At 45.3% G+C, this 14,589-nt stretch overlaps 2 protein-coding genes across 4 annotated transcripts; one reads left to right on the top strand and one right to left on the bottom strand.

The window, feature by feature from the left end:
• Positions 1-846: 846 nt before the first annotated feature.
• Positions 847-1,961, bottom strand: fam167b (family with sequence similarity 167 member B). Its single transcript, XM_007904309.2, has 2 exons — positions 1,598-1,961; positions 847-1,312 (listed from the first exon to the last, which is right to left on the bottom strand). Exons 1-2 carry the CDS (start codon positions 1,919-1,921, stop codon positions 1,049-1,051), a joined length of 588 nt encoding a protein of 195 aa, XP_007902500.2. The 5' UTR covers positions 1,922-1,961; the 3' UTR covers positions 847-1,048.
• A 2,963-nt stretch (positions 1,962-4,924) lies between these two features.
• LOC103185674 (myotubularin-related protein 9) lies at positions 4,925-13,771 on the top strand. 3 transcript variants are annotated; one of them, XM_007904310.2, is made up of 11 exons: positions 4,929-5,425; positions 6,901-6,948; positions 8,156-8,264; positions 8,890-9,015; positions 9,784-9,957; positions 10,347-10,564; positions 10,752-10,913; positions 11,317-11,458; positions 11,850-12,070; positions 12,541-12,692; positions 13,123-13,771. In XM_007904310.2, exons 1-11 carry the CDS (start codon positions 5,130-5,132, stop codon positions 13,251-13,253), a joined length of 1,779 nt encoding a protein of 592 aa, XP_007902501.1. In that variant the 5' UTR covers positions 4,929-5,129; the 3' UTR covers positions 13,254-13,771. The 3 variants fall into 3 exon arrangements, with proteins under 3 accessions (XP_042194673.1, XP_007902501.1, XP_007902502.1); XM_042338739.1 differs by lacking the exon at positions 13,123-13,771 and having other exon boundaries at positions 4,925-5,425; positions 11,854-12,070; positions 12,541-12,655; XM_007904311.2 differs by lacking the exon at positions 6,901-6,948 and having other exon boundaries at positions 4,930-5,425.
• The last annotated feature ends 818 nt before the right edge of the window (positions 13,772-14,589 follow it).

The following is a 14,589-nucleotide window of genomic DNA, read 5'->3' as shown; positions in this document are numbered from 1 at the left end:
TTCAATTGAAATGTTTGCGATGCTTGGAGCGGTTTCAGATTACATTTTTTTATGATTCAACAGTATGATTTTAGGCTTCAAAAGCCTTGGTTGGTCGGGTGTAAGAAATCTTTTAAAGCTTACCTACCCCCTTCCACATGGCCCGTCAACATGTTGAGATTATCCCTGAGGGTGGACACTGTTGTGTGCTCTTTTGCCTTGGAGCGATATTATGATATCATATCAATTCTTTGACCAATGTGGGATAGAACGTGGCTCCCTTCCTACCTTCTGGTAATGATCAAGATGCGTTTAATATGGAAAATGTTACACCAGTTGATGAAACCTTAAGCCAGGTCTGCAGTTTCCTTCATGTGTCAGGAAGTAGTTTCCCAAATAGCTGGACTGGTTGAACACACGATACAACAGCTTCTACAGATCTCAGGATTTAGTTTAGAACCATTGCACCTTATCTTCTCGATCTCCTTCTCTCCCTGTCAAGACTCCTTGTCTCGCCTTCTTTCTAGTCATCTTCCAAAATGAACCATGGAGTGACCTAACCATCTCGACTTGCTCTTCTCTCTCCTAGTTAGGTTCAGGCTTGCTGCTGTCGTACAGTGAGCACTTGGTTTCTGAATGTTAAAACTTTGAGACAAGGATCTTTTTAATAATAATAAAAATCCTTGCATTTGATATACCACTTTATCATATGATTGAGACGTCTCAAAGCACTTCACAATATAGACCGTAAAGTGTAATGATGAATGAAGTGTGAAACTGGCAGCCAATTTACAAACAACTGGGTTCCTGCTGGATAAACAGAGGCATGTGGAGGTTTCGCCCTTTCCGGGAATCGAACCTGTATCCTCTTGCTTGTGAGGCGAGTGCTCTCACCACTATGCTACAGGACTTAATGTGAATTGGGATCAAAACCTGGAGGGAAATGGAATCAACAGCGCAATTCACTGTGAAATGTAACCCCATCACAGTATCTGGTAGTGATCTGCTGATCCCAAATGACTTTGTTGGTACGCTGGTTCATTTGGTAGGGACAGGTCTCGGGGTCAGATCAGGAGAGAGAGAATCGCCTGGAATTAATGTTCATTTTAGTCACGCCGATGTGCTTGAGAGGTGTGGAAAGGTGGAAGGCGGCCTTGAGCGGGATGTCACACAGGAGGTCGGACTCCTCCTCACACACCTCCAGATCATAGGTCACGTCGTCCAACATCTCCTTGTGCTGGTGACAGGCTTGTTCAACCTTCAGCCTGTGGATCTCTCTCCTCAGGCAGATGAGTCTCCGAGCAAGCTGGTGATCCAGGGATTGCATCTGCCTCTAGAAAGGAGAGAAAAAACAAACCAGCTATAGTTTAATCACAATACGCTTGGGCTCATCGTTATTATTATTATATTATTATTATATCGCTTAACAATAATAATCCTTGCATTTGATACAGCGCCTTATCATGACTTTGAGACGTCTCATGCACAGACACACAGAGACACACACACACACACACACAGAAACACACACACACACAGACACACAGAAACACACACACACACACAGACACACAGGCTCAGACACTGCACATTCCTAGTAAATGTTTGAACCACTTACCAGTTCCTCCCTGAGCCAGTCCAAGGCGTCGCCAATCCCAGCAAAGCCACAGATTGTTGTCAGAGCGATGCTTTGTTTGGTGTCAGTGGTTGCAGTGAGCTCTGCTGGGGAGGGGGGGACTGCTAATGCCTCCTCGCCTTCTGCCCCCATTTTCCAGGGCTCCCTCGCCAGCTTCTCCTGCCACTCTGCATAGGAAGGTCTCCTGGTCTCCAGTTTCAATTTAGCTGTTAAGGCTTTCACTTTGCTCAGGTCATCATCAGCCTCTGCCTCTGCCCTGTCCTGTGGTGCAGGTCTGGGCTCAGTGTGGACCAACAACAGCGACATCCCTGGGCGGCAGCTTTCTGTCTGTCTGTCTGTCTGTGTTGTCTGTCTGTGTCTGATCTTCTCTGTGTTTCTGTGTCTCTCTGTGTGTCTCTTACTCTGTCTGTGTGTGTGTATCTCTCTGTGTCTCTGTGTGTGTGTGTGTCTGTGTTTCTCTCAGTCTCTGAGTGTGTGTTTGTGTGTGTCTCTGTGTGTGTGTGTCTGTGTCTCTGTGTGTGTGTGTGTCTCTGTGTGTGTGTGTGTGTCCCTCTGTGTGTCTCTGTGTGTGTGTGTGTCTCTGTCTGTGTGTGTTTGTGTGTGTGTCTCTGTGTGTGTGTGTCTGTGTCTCTGTGTGTGTGTGTCTCTCTGTGTGTCTCTGTGTGTGTGTGTGTCTCTGTGTGTGTGTGTCTCTGTGTGTGTGTGTGTGTCTCTGTGTGTGTGTGTCTCTGTGTGTGTGTGTCTCTGTGTGTGTGTGTGTCTGTGTGTGTCTCTGTGTGTGTGTGTGTGTCTCTGTGTGTGTGTGTGTCTCTGTGTGTGTGTGTCTCTGTGTGTGTGTGTCTGTGTGTGTGTGTCTCTGTGTGTGTGTGTCTCTCTGTGTGTCTCTGTGTGTGTGTGTGTGTGTGTGTCTGTGTGTGTCTCTGTGTGTGTGTGTCTCTGTGTGTGTGTGTCTCTCCTGCTTCCCGGATTCTCACGCACTGATGCTGAACCCAACAAACAGCATTTTATATCCCGTTAATATTTAACACTAACAGGAGCTCTGTCCACCTTAAAGGGGAAATCGCTCAGATGGAGCCAAATATCGGCTCAACTCCATCCCGAAACATTCCCTTTAACAGCCCACATTTCCCATTTTGATCGAAGTATCAAACATTCACTTTTTTTTAGATACGTTTTATTTCATATCAAAACGAAAAATATTATTATTTCAACGTTTATTTTCCAAACGGTGTTAGACCTTGTTTTAATATAATCTCCACTCGATTTACAAAGCAATTGTTTCAATTTTGTTTTTTATTTTTCTTTTTTTTGTTTTGGATTTAAAATGCATTTTTTTAAAAAGAAGCATCAAGTCTATTTTCCTTCTTTCCTCCTTACATTTTCTTTCAGTTCTCACTTTCTGCACTTTTCAGATGTTACGATTTCTGGTTAAAACCATTTGAACTTTTGAGTTCTTGTTTAATAATAATAATCCTTACATTTGATACAGCGCCTTATCATGTCATTGATACGTCTCAAAGCGCTTCACAGAATATATTGTATATTCTAAAATACTGTTGTGTCACAAAGCCAGTTATTTCTGTTTTCTCCCCCCACCCCCCACAGTATTCCTATTAGAATTCCTTCCATCCATATTTACTTTGGGAAGTATGTTTTTCTAAATTTTCTTAAAAATAAATTTCGTTAAAAATGAATTAACAATATAATAAGTCACTTAATCCACGACTGCCTGTGGGACACTGCTGTACGCAATTGGCTGCTGTGTTTCATAAAGGGGGGGCCGGGGGGAGGACAGGAAGAGGGGAACAAGACCCCACATTTAACTGTGCCCTGCGAAAGGGGGGCAGAACTCCGAGGCGGGGAAGCCTTGGTCCCTGCACCAAAAGCAGCCCCCACCCCACCCAAGGGGCTGTGACTGACTCATCCTCTAATGGGATAATAATGTGCTGAGACTCTTGTTTCTGTGATGGGATTTGATTCTTTTTGAGATAAGTGTAAATATATATTCTATCTATGAACAAATATATATTCTAATTTTTTAAAAAAAACTAGGCTCAGGTCCTCTTTTGTCTAAGATCAAGTGTAGTCTCTGTTCCCATCAGTTACTCCTTGAGCTAAAGCGATGCTGGGAACCTTCATCTCCTGTTGAGATTGTCTTATGTTGTCACCAGGACCCAAACCTCACCCAGACCTGGACATGGGGAGCATTGAGCTCCTCTTGGCTACAGCTCCGCCCTCTGCTGGTTGGGGTCGGTATTGCAGGATCTCAAAACAAGACCAGAACTCAGCAGGTCAGGCAGCATCTATGGAGAGTACGGACCCGAAACATTGACTCACTTTCCTTTCTTCATAGATGCTGCCTGACCTGCTCAGTGTTCCCAGCCACATCTGTTTTGGTTCAAGAATGAGATCTGCCCCCCCACCCACACCCCCCTCACCCGCCACACACACTGAGATTTGCCCCCACACAGGGGAAGGGGAGACACTTGAGCCCCTGGTCACTAGACTGAGGCTGGGCTTGCTCTGCCAGTGGGTGGGGGGGGGAACTTGTCTGGGTACCAGCTCTTGTTCCCATTTGAGGAATGTGTTTGGTTCTAACTCGGCTTTGAGGGGATGAGTGGGCCAATAAAGACAATGATGCCTCTCACCAAAGAAAAAACTTTCTAGAAAAGAATTCTGTGTAAATTCTCTAAACTCGCTAAATTAATTTTTATGTCTTTAAACTAACAGACAAGAGCAGGAAAATTCAGAAACGCAGCGATTACTATGGATTGTAACATACTTTTTAGCTCCCAGTGCATCAATATCTGATCAGTATTTAGTGGAACACCAAAAGTCATCTCCAATCAAGACTATTTTGTCTTAAAACATAAAAATTGGGCAGAATTGTTGAATAAGCAACAACAACAACTTGCATTTGCAGGGGGGAGGTGACCGTAGGCACTGGTCAAACAGGAAGGTCTTCATGTGCGCCATGAAGATGGGGAAGGAAGGGGCGAGGCGGAGGAATAAAGAGAAAGTTAAATCCAAATTAAGCCTAATAAACCACAAGTTCAGCGTTATTTTGGAAGCCGGTTGTATTTAAGGAACTACAGAACAGCCGGCTTTCAGAAATGTCAAATTGTTTTGCATTTCTGCAATGATCTCAGAAATTTATCATTTAAGAAAAGTTGCTTTGGATTTGATTTTTACATTCACTGCACAAGTATTTGTTCAGTCAGGGCTGGAGGAGGGAGGTTTCACCATAAAATCCACCTTAAGTAGAATAGGATCCTGTAGGTTCACAACCTCCCACTGGGCAAAAGTTCCTGTAACTTTAAGATTTACAGTAACACAGGGGGAGGGAGCGAGGGAGGGAGAGCACAGTTAACATGTAATAAAACAAACCTAAGCAGGTTCAACCTCAAAAACATTAATGTCTGGAGATCAACTTCTACACGTGTGGAGTCTGATTTACACCAAAGATGCCAAATTAGGGCATTTTGTGAGACGCGCTCTGTTACGTTGTATGTAAATGAGCTGCTCTGACTGTAAGGACATTCCTCTCTCGACCTTTCCAAAGCAATGGACATTGTTCGGAAGCAGATGCTGCTCCTGTTGGCTTGAGACCTGGTTGTGCCCTGGTGGGATGGAGTTTGCAGAGCTGATCAAGACCTCCAGAGTGGACAATGTGGTCCTGTCTCGTCCCTTTGTGCCCTGTGTGACAGGAACCCTGTGTGTGACCAGCCACCACCTCCTGCTGTCCTCCAGGGCTGCTGAGAACATGGAGCTTTGGCTATTGATCAGCAACATTGATGCCATCGAGAAGAGGTTAGTGACAACAACAACTTGCATTTATCTCACCTTCACTCAGGGTAGCGCCCTATAGCGCCTGACAAGCGCTGACCACAACCATCTATATATTAATGCTGTCTGTTGCACGATTTCTGAGATGTCACATTTCTAAACAATTATTATTGCCCGAGGAGGAACACAGGTCACCTTTCAGTTTGTGAGTCATAATAATAATTATCCTTGCATTTGATACAGAGCCTTTGCATGTGGTTGAGACGTCTCAAAATGCTTCACAGATTATCCTGTAAAGGGTAGGGACTGTATTATGTGGTTATATTCACTGTTTTTAAATGAGGTGCATGAGCCACCTAATGTGAGCGATCAGAGGCTCCTGTAACACCCCACTGGACATTCAGATTAGACACAGAGTGTTATCAATGCACTGCTCGAAGATGTTTCTTATTTTAACTAACAAACTGCAGATCACTTCAGCCAAAAGGGAAATACATCACCCGAGCTTCCTGTTAGTGAGTGCACCACGCTTGTGGTTTTTACATCTGGGGAGAAAATTCTACTTAAATCCAGATTTACTCTATTTTTATAACATTTTGTAGTGTCCAGAATGTGGGGGAATTCTTAATCGCAGCCTTCATTTGGAACTCAAAACTGACTTTAAACTTCAGACTGAATTCCAACAGTTTGTCACATTCTGGAGGTTCTGAGACACTGAATGAGTAAATAGTTGTAATATAGTAATGATCCTTGCATTTGATATACAACGACTTGCATTTATATAGCGCCCCTCAAGTTGGGAAGCATCCAACAGCGCTTGAAATAGCGTCTTATCATGATGTTGTGACGCCTCAAAGCGCTTCACAAAATATATATTAAGTGTAGTGATATTGTATTTGTGGACAAGTAAATCTGTACTGAGGTGAATTCCTGAGGTGAAGTTTCAGGCTTTGTATTTATTGCAAATACTGGTCAGATACCCCCCGAGAATGTTTGTGCTTTAGAAATGCTGTAATAATAATCCTTACTTATGATACAGCGCTGTTGAGAGAATGTTTCAAAGCCCTTCACAGTATTTACTATAAAGTGCAGTGACCGTAAGCAAATGCTGTCCCTGAACGCGTAGAAAATATATCAAATATCTAAAGCAGTCGTGAACGAACTCTGATCTAGATTGAAATAATTGTAGTGACTGTGTGTTTTGTGGGTTAACATGACAGCCAATTTGCATACAGCAATGTCTCACAAACAGCCATGAATTTTTTTGGGGGTTGGCCAGGACACTGAGAGAGAGAAATTCCCTTCTCTTTTCAAACAGTGTCATGGGATCTTTAATGTTTAAGGCCCAGTTCAGATTGACAGGCATCTCAGATGTGTTCCAGAGTTTCGGGGCATAGAAGTTTAGAAAAGTATAATAAACACTTCCTTCTTTCTGATCCTAATCCCTATTGTGTTTATCTCTCTCTGTGTGTCTCTGTTTTCTCTCTGTGTTTAACCAGTGTTGAGAACCTGTATGGAGACCACAGCTTGAAGGTTGACGGGGACAGGTTTGGTGTTTGGTGTATAATTGCTGTCCGTCTCCTGCTTCTGTAAAGGCAAAGTGCTTCCTAAAGGACCGAGCTTGCTCCCCGAGGAACTGCAAACGAGCTTTTTCTCAAGCCTCAATTTAAGAATTGATCCTATTTCTATTAGGATTGTTCCCCCAGTGATGCCAGTTATTGCTAGCATAATGTTGCAAAGCTATTTGTGATTTTTTTCTGCTACTGTTATATAATATCGCCCCTTTCTTATATAATAGCTTGTTACGGTCTCGAATGCACAGCCTGAAAGGTCGGTGGAAGCAGATTCAATAATAACTTTCAAAAGGGAATTAGATAGGTAATTGAGAAGAAAAAAATTGAAAGGCTATGGCGTAAAAGCAGGGGAGTGGGACTAGCTGGTAGCTCTTCCAAAGAGCCGGCACAGGTCCGATGGACCGAATGGCCTCCTTCTGTGCTGTAGGTTTCTATAATTCTAACTTTTGCATTTGATATAGCTCAGTTACTGTCTATTACACGCACTAATGCAACTGTTAAGAAGAGGAGGTGTAAACGTAGTCTTGAGAACATCAATGGATTGTTTAATATAAGGAAGAGATAAAGTTTTCACGGCCGTTGCAATGGGATTTGGAAAGAATTTAGCACGAACTCAACCCTGGGCGGGAGCTCAGGGAAAGGAAATCCGCGTGAGGTCACAGCAAGCTCTCAAAGCAAATCAAAAGTGTTATCTATTTTGCTGCTGTTTGGAAACAGAGCAGAGAAAAATCCACAGCAACCTCCATAAGAACATAAGAAATGCTCGACGAAAAAAGACCGAGGTCCATCTAGTTTGCCTTCCACCTTCTTGGCGGTCGCCTGCACATATGTCCTAAGCTCCCTATGTGCTATATCCCATAATGTTATTTCCTACTGGAAAACTATCCAATCTGTGTTTAAAAGAATCAACATTTCCTGCTTCAACCATCTCCCCAGGGAGCCTGTTCCACAGTTTCACTATTCGCTCAACCATGGGATTCAAACAAAACTGAAGACTTTTATTCTCTTTTCTTGCCTTCAAGAGGGAGAAGGGGATAGAGGGGTGTGAGAGAGGTGATTAGGAGAGGTGGAGTGTGACAGGGGTGTGAGAGAGGCACGGGACTAGTGTGAATTGCCTGTTTCAGTGCTGCGCAGTCAATATGATTGTATGTAAATCTATGTAATTTCTATGTAATTCCAGATCCTCAGTGTCTTCAGGGACGATAACCATTAAATGTAAAGACCTGTGTGTCATGTACCTGGAGATTCCTGGTATGGAAGAATGTTTGAACATTGCAAGCTCTATTGAGGTAGTGTATGCTGCAGGGTGAGTCTTTAACTACGAGACACAAATTCCCATTTGTTCCCAAAAGACAAAAGGACAGGGAGATTTGGTTAGTGTTTACACAGAGATGTTAGGACATGGAATGTCTGTGACCAAAAAAAATTATGTTTGAAGAGAAAAAACATCTGGATACACGGTGTTACATCACACCCCACTTCCTGTTATAACATGGCTTCCCTTATAAGCGCTTTGGGACGCAGTCCTGCATGAGGGGTGCTACATAAATGCAAGTTGTTGTTGTCGCCGTGTGGATCCATGCTTACCTGGAGTACAGTACACACAGCTAAGTGGCTGAAAAAAAATGTCTGACTTCTGGTTCGTCAGGTTACCGCTTACATCACTTCCTTGCATGCGTGCTATAGAACAGGAAGTGTTGCTGATGCCAGCGGTGACCTAACGACCCAGAAGTCGGCCTTTTTCCCACTTTTTGCTTAAAACCCAGTCACTGAGAGATTGGACTCCGCAGAGATCATAATAAGGGGGTTTGCCCTGTGTATTCTCCAGGGGGAGAGGGGCTGTGGTCCCATTGATGTGGATGTTAACGATTGACATTTTCTGATGTAACATTTCTCTCTTGTCTCCTTTCTCAGGCTCTGTCATCTCTTCAGTCCATCACTCAAATGTACCCTTACTTCTACCGCCCCAAGAACCTAAATCGTCAGGAAGGATGGAACTTATTCACTACAGAAGAGGAGTTCACTCGGCTTTCTGCCAATGTTCGTATAATTACTGATGTTTTTCTCACAAAGAGCGGAAACTGTATTTTTTTAAGTGTTTCCCATTTTTATCCTGTTTAAAAATCCTTGTTAATTCCAAGTGTCTTCCTCCCCCTTTCCTGCCAAGCTGAACAGAAGCAAGAAGCTTTGTTGCTGGGGGAGTGACTATAGTATATTTATTCTCCATTGTTACCAACAAAGCCAAGAACAGACAGCAATTGACAGACCATTAATATGTCACTGGGCAATCAAACCTGCAATCCATGAATAATGTGGGGAACAGGGTGACTGTTATACTGTTGGGGATGCCCAGACAATGTATTCTCAATACAGTTGTTCTCTTGTGAAGACTATAATAATAATAGTCTTTGTGATCTGCCTCCGCTGCCTTTGACCACTCCATTCTTCTCCACGGTCTCTCCTCCCTGGTACAAGTGGAGTCCTGTAGCGAAGTGATTAGAGCACTCGCCTCACAAGCAAGAGGACCCGGGTTCGATTCCCAGGCAGAGCGAAACTTTAGGCAAGTTTTCTTACTTCACACACACCTCTGCTGAGCTAACAGTAAGTAGGAACCTGGTTGTTAGTCGATTGGTGGATCGCTTTCTGGGATAATAATCCCTTCAAAATATCCCCCCATGACATCACTCACTGGAATGCGTCCATGTCCACACGTGAGTAGAAGTTGTTGTTGTGTGGACAGACCCTCACCGTCCTGTGTTGTTCAGGAGAATTGATCGATCGATGGTAACTTTGCTCCCGCTCTGGCAGACCACTAACTGGAGACTCAGCTACGTGAACAAAGCCTTTGCCGTGTGCCCCACCTACCCTGACGCGGTGCTTGTGCTCAGGTCTGTGGATGACGAGATGCTGAAGGCGGTGGCCAGATTCCGGCAGGGTGGACGCTTCCCGGTACTCAGTTACTATCACAGGAAGAACGGGATGGTACGTGCGTGTGTTTGTCTATGCCCGGTTACGGTTCCTCTCTTCGCTTCCGTGGCCACTCATTGTAGCGCGAATCTGCTCACCCCCCAACTCCACTAACCGCCTCCACTGCTCATCTGGCTCCGGCTTCCTGCACATTCCTCGTCATCTCCGCTCCACCATCGGTGGCCGTGCTTCCAGCCATGACGGAACTCTCTGCCTCAGTCACTGCGACTTGCCTCCTCCTCCTTCTCCTCCTCCTTGCCGGTCTTCAGATCAAACCTGAAGATCTTCCTCTTCAATTATGCTTACGGTCACCTCCCCCATCTCGGTGTCAAGCGCTCTGAGACCCTACTCCATGCGATGGGCAAGTTGTTGCTGACTGATGTGGGAGATGTTGACCCCACTAGGTGATCATGCGGAGTAGCCAACCAATGCCAGGGGCCAACGGAAAGAGATGTAAAGAGGATGAACAGTTCTTGGCTGCTGTTCTTCAGCCAGACAGAAAGGGCTTCATCATTGAGACCAGGTCCATCCAGGCCACCCACCAGGCCAGGGTGAAGGGCGGAGGATTTGAGACCAAAGCAAATTATCCCAACTGGAAACGTCTCCACCGGCCAATAGATAGGTAAGGAAGCAAAGTGACGATTCTCTGCAATTCTGTGATGGTACATGCGTGTGTTCGATCTTAAATGATGTTCGATCTTAAAGGCTAAACAGTCTGACAGGGCGTCTCAGGGGGATGTATCGTCAGGTAGTGACGTCTCTCTCAGTGGCTTTCTCTCACACGCTCAGTGCTGTTGCTGTTATTGCAGGGGCCGAGGCCTGCAGGAGAGCCTGGTCAAGCTGGTCGACGCCTGCCATGATCAGTCCAACAGCATCGACCGGTGGCTGAATAAAATGGAGGCTTCGAAATGGCTGAGCCACGTCAAAACCATCCTGACCACAGCCTGCCTCGCCGCCCAGTGTGTGGAGAGGTAACAACAACTTGCATTTAGGTAGCGTCCCTCACGCAGGGTAGTGTCCCACAGCATAACAAACACATTTCAGGGCAAGAGCCAGAGAGCTGCTCGTGTTCCGAGACCAGTTACACGCTTGTCACAATTTACAACAGGAGAGAGTTCACTGGGAGGCCAGAGTATTATCCTGAGGTGTCAACGCATGTGCCTCACAACACATACATCGGGGTCCTCAGACATTCAGCCCTGAGGGTCCCTAATGCCCCAACAAAGCTCCTGATTGGAAGAAAGAACTCGGATGTTTACATCATCACGAGGCATCAAATTGATTTAAAAATAGAAATGACAATTATTAGACCCAAAGGAATGCATTTGCATTAATGTTTGAATAAGCTGAAGCTTTTCTGCTGTGACTTTACAGAGAAGGAGCGTCTGTGCTGATCCATGGCTCCGAGGGACGGGATGCCACACTGCAGCTCACCTCTCTGGCACAGATTATCCTGGATCCAGCTTGCAGGACTGTGTTTGGTTTCCAAGCTCTCGTTGAACGGGAGTGGCTGAAGGTACAAAGGAACGAACCACTGAACCATATAATGTACACAGCACAGAAGGAGGCCATTCGGCCCATCGTGTCTTGTGTTGGTACTTTAAAGAGCAATCCTTTTAGCCCCATACCTGCCCTTTGCCCTTAAAGGTCAAGCACTAGTGATTTAAATCCAGATAATATTTGTTAGAACACAGCACAACAACAACTTATCTGGCGCCCTTCAGGCCGAGTAGTGTCCCAGAGCGCTTAATTATAGAGTAACGTTATAGAGTAACAGCGTACAGGGCAAGGCCACCTGCTCCGCACCATAAAGGTTGGCCACCACTGCTTTAGAGAGCGGTCGTGTGGGTGACTTTGCCTCGACCGAATGCATTGTAGTGAAAGTGACTCACACTGGGTTTCCTCAGGCAGGCCACGCTTTCCAGCAGCGCTGTGCCAGCTCTGCGTACTCTCACGCCCGGCTCAAGCACGAGGCTCCCGTCTTCCTCATCTTCCTGGACTGCTGTTGGCAGCTGTGCCGGCAGTTCCCCTGCTCGTTTGAGTTCAATGAACGTTTCCTCATTGCGCTGTTCGAACACGCTTACGCCTCCAGCTTCGGCAGCTTCCTGTGTAACAATGAAAAGGAGCGGTATGTATTTCGCAGCTACTCTTACCAAAGAACAACTCGCCAACAACAACAACAACTTGCATTTATATAACGCCCTTCATAGTGGAATAATAATAATCCTTGCATTTGGTCAGGAGGGCGAACCAAAGTGCTTCATGCGATATACTGTAAAGTGTAGTAACTGTGTATTTTGCGGGCAAACACAGCAGCCAATCTGTGTCCCACAAACAGCCTCAGAGTGAGTGACCAATTTTATTTCTGGGATTGTTGGCCAAGAGTTCTCACCAGGAGAGAGAATCTCCCTGCTCTACTTGAATAGTTCATGGGATCTTTAAGAAGATACCTCTGTTTAATGTTTCGTTCGAAGGGCAGCACCTCCGACAATGCCCACTGCCCCCCAGCACTGGGCTGGAGTGTTAGCCCATATTACGCACTCAAAAGTCCCAACGTGAGGCTTAGTCATTTCCAACCTTTTGCACTTTTGTCTTCAGGTTCACTGAGAAGGTGCAGGATAATTCCATATCCCTGTGGGCCTGGGTGAACCAGCCGAGTCAACTCAACAAGTTCCTGAACCCACTGTATGAAAAGAACACTTTTGCTTTATGGCCTTCAGTGGCTCCACAGAGTTTGCAACTTTGGCAAGGTTTGTGTAAAATTCAGCACTCAATCAAGTGGAGCTTTGGGGTCAGAGACACAGAACCCTTCACAGAGGATAGTGTTGCATATCGAGCATAGGGGGACAGGTGCGGGTGAAGAGGTTAGATAGGTTTTAAGCAGCATTTAGAGATAGACGGCAGGTGGGAGGCGGCAGAGGGGTAAGAGAGAGGGTGTTTGAGAGATCACAAGGTTGGTTTGGATGAAGAAGGCTCTTAATGCACCATTTGATCTCATCTTCCTGGAGCGAGAGAGAGAGAAAGCGGAGAGAGTAAAAACTGTTCCATTTTCCAGTTATTTTCTCTTTTCCCCAGGTTTCCCCACCCCACCCCAATCTCTGTAAGGCACGAAGGAACTGTGAGGTAAAGTCAGAGAATGCACTTTGTAACTAGGGAATTTCCTGCACTTTGTCCCTTCAGGTTTATTCCTGAGATGGAACCGTTCTGCACAGCACCTGGAGGAGGCCTGGGACCAGACCACCCACATCATGGAGCAAGCCAAGAGGAAACCCACCCTCACAAACCAGGAGTCACCAGGGCAGGCAGAGTGAGCACTGCCAACGCCGACACCAGTAAAACTCACAACAATCCTTCTCACCACTCAGCCTCTGGAGATAGGAGAGAGGCCATCAGAGACGCACTGACCATTCTGCCGTTGCTGTTTCAAATATGTGCCTGTTTGTACTCCCTGTGCTAACACAGATCCAGCAATCCAAAACACTACCGTGTATGAAGGCAGGGTGCCGTTGTATATATAAGTTGTTGTTGTCTCCAAATTTCATCTCAGTGTTTACAGGTCGACATTGGAGTGGATTAGCTGCCCCGTTTGCCTACTTTACCAGCCCTCACTTTCATTTCCCATCAATTATATTTTGCAAAGGGTTTTGAGACCTTTGAATCCCGTTGAATGTTGTGGCCATTATAAGGGACCTCTTATTTAGCTTTGTGGCCGTTGTATTAGAGCCACAAATAGAAATAAATTGTCCTCACCTGGAAGCTGAGAAGCATTACTGTTTTGCTACCACTCGATGGCGACAGAACTCTTTATAAAAATAATAAATAATCCTTGCATTTGATATAGCGCTTTTCACGTCGGGGGGACGTCCCAAAGCGCTTCACAGAACACACTGTAAAGTGAATTGACTGTATATTTTTGTGGGTGATCGTGGCAGCCAATTGCGCACAGCAATGTCCCACAAACAGTCGTGGATTGAAAATGACCAATTTATTATTGTTTTGTTTTGGAGGATTATTATTAGGCTTTGTGTGGAGTAAGGAAACTTGCCCGAGGTTTCGCCCTCTGCCTGGAATTGAACTCAGGTCTCTCACTTGCAAAGCGAGTGCTCTAACCACTGAGCTACAGGACTCCACATAAAGCACCATTGTCGCCTTGTGGTAAAAGAAACTGAACACAACAACTGCATCTTTCCAATTAACGCAAAAGAAAATCCTCCAAATCAATGCAAAAGCTGAAAAAAGGTAGAAGATCCTGAATCCCAATGAAGAGTTTGCTAGAAACCAACTCCTTTGCTACAAATAAGACTTGTGTGGTAGAGCTCCTTGTGTTAGTTCAGATGAAAAAGACCCATCGGCACATCTGATCTCATCCTCCCATCACAGCACGTTTTTAATTAAGTCCCAGTATCCTGGCTCAAACACCCGCCTGGAAACCTGTTCCAGTCATTAATTACCCTTTGGGTACAGAGCAACCTAGCAAAGTGTTGTTTTGCAGTATTAAGATATTGCTTGTTTTATAGTATTATTAGTAACACCTCCCTGCTCCCTTTTCTCCCTATTTAGTATCATAATGTCAGTAAATGTGGAGTCGTCCAGCGTATCAGTTAGCACGCTCACCTCGCAAGTGAGAGGACCTGGGTTCGATTCCCA

The sequence above is a fragment of the Callorhinchus milii genome, unplaced genomic scaffold, assembly GCF_018977255.1.
Source record: "Callorhinchus milii isolate IMCB2004 unplaced genomic scaffold, IMCB_Cmil_1.0 Scaffold10, whole genome shotgun sequence".
Lineage (NCBI taxonomy): Eukaryota > Metazoa > Chordata > Chondrichthyes > Chimaeriformes > Callorhinchidae > Callorhinchus > Callorhinchus milii.
The sequence above is the reverse complement of the archived record's forward strand: the minus strand, read 5'-3'. Positions and strand labels throughout refer to the sequence as shown.

Coding starts and splice junctions, on each gene's coding strand:
- fam167b (XM_007904309.2), bottom strand. CDS start 1,921: ATGTCGCTGTTGTTGGTCCACACTGAGCCCAGACCTGCACCACAGGAC. Junction 1,313..1,597: donor ACTGGCTCAGGGAGGAACTG/GTAAGTGGTTCA, acceptor TCTCCTTTCTAG/AGGCAGATGCAATCCCTGGA.
- LOC103185674 (XM_007904310.2), top strand. CDS start 5,130: ATGAGCTGCTCTGACTGTAAGGACATTCCTCTCTCGACCTTTCCAAAG. Junction 8,265..8,889: donor ACATTGCAAGCTCTATTGAG/GTAGTGTATGCT, acceptor CTCCTTTCTCAG/GCTCTGTCATCTCTTCAGTC. Junction 10,565..10,751: donor CTCCACCGGCCAATAGATAG/GTAAGGAAGCAA, acceptor CTGTTATTGCAG/GGGCCGAGGCCTGCAGGAGA.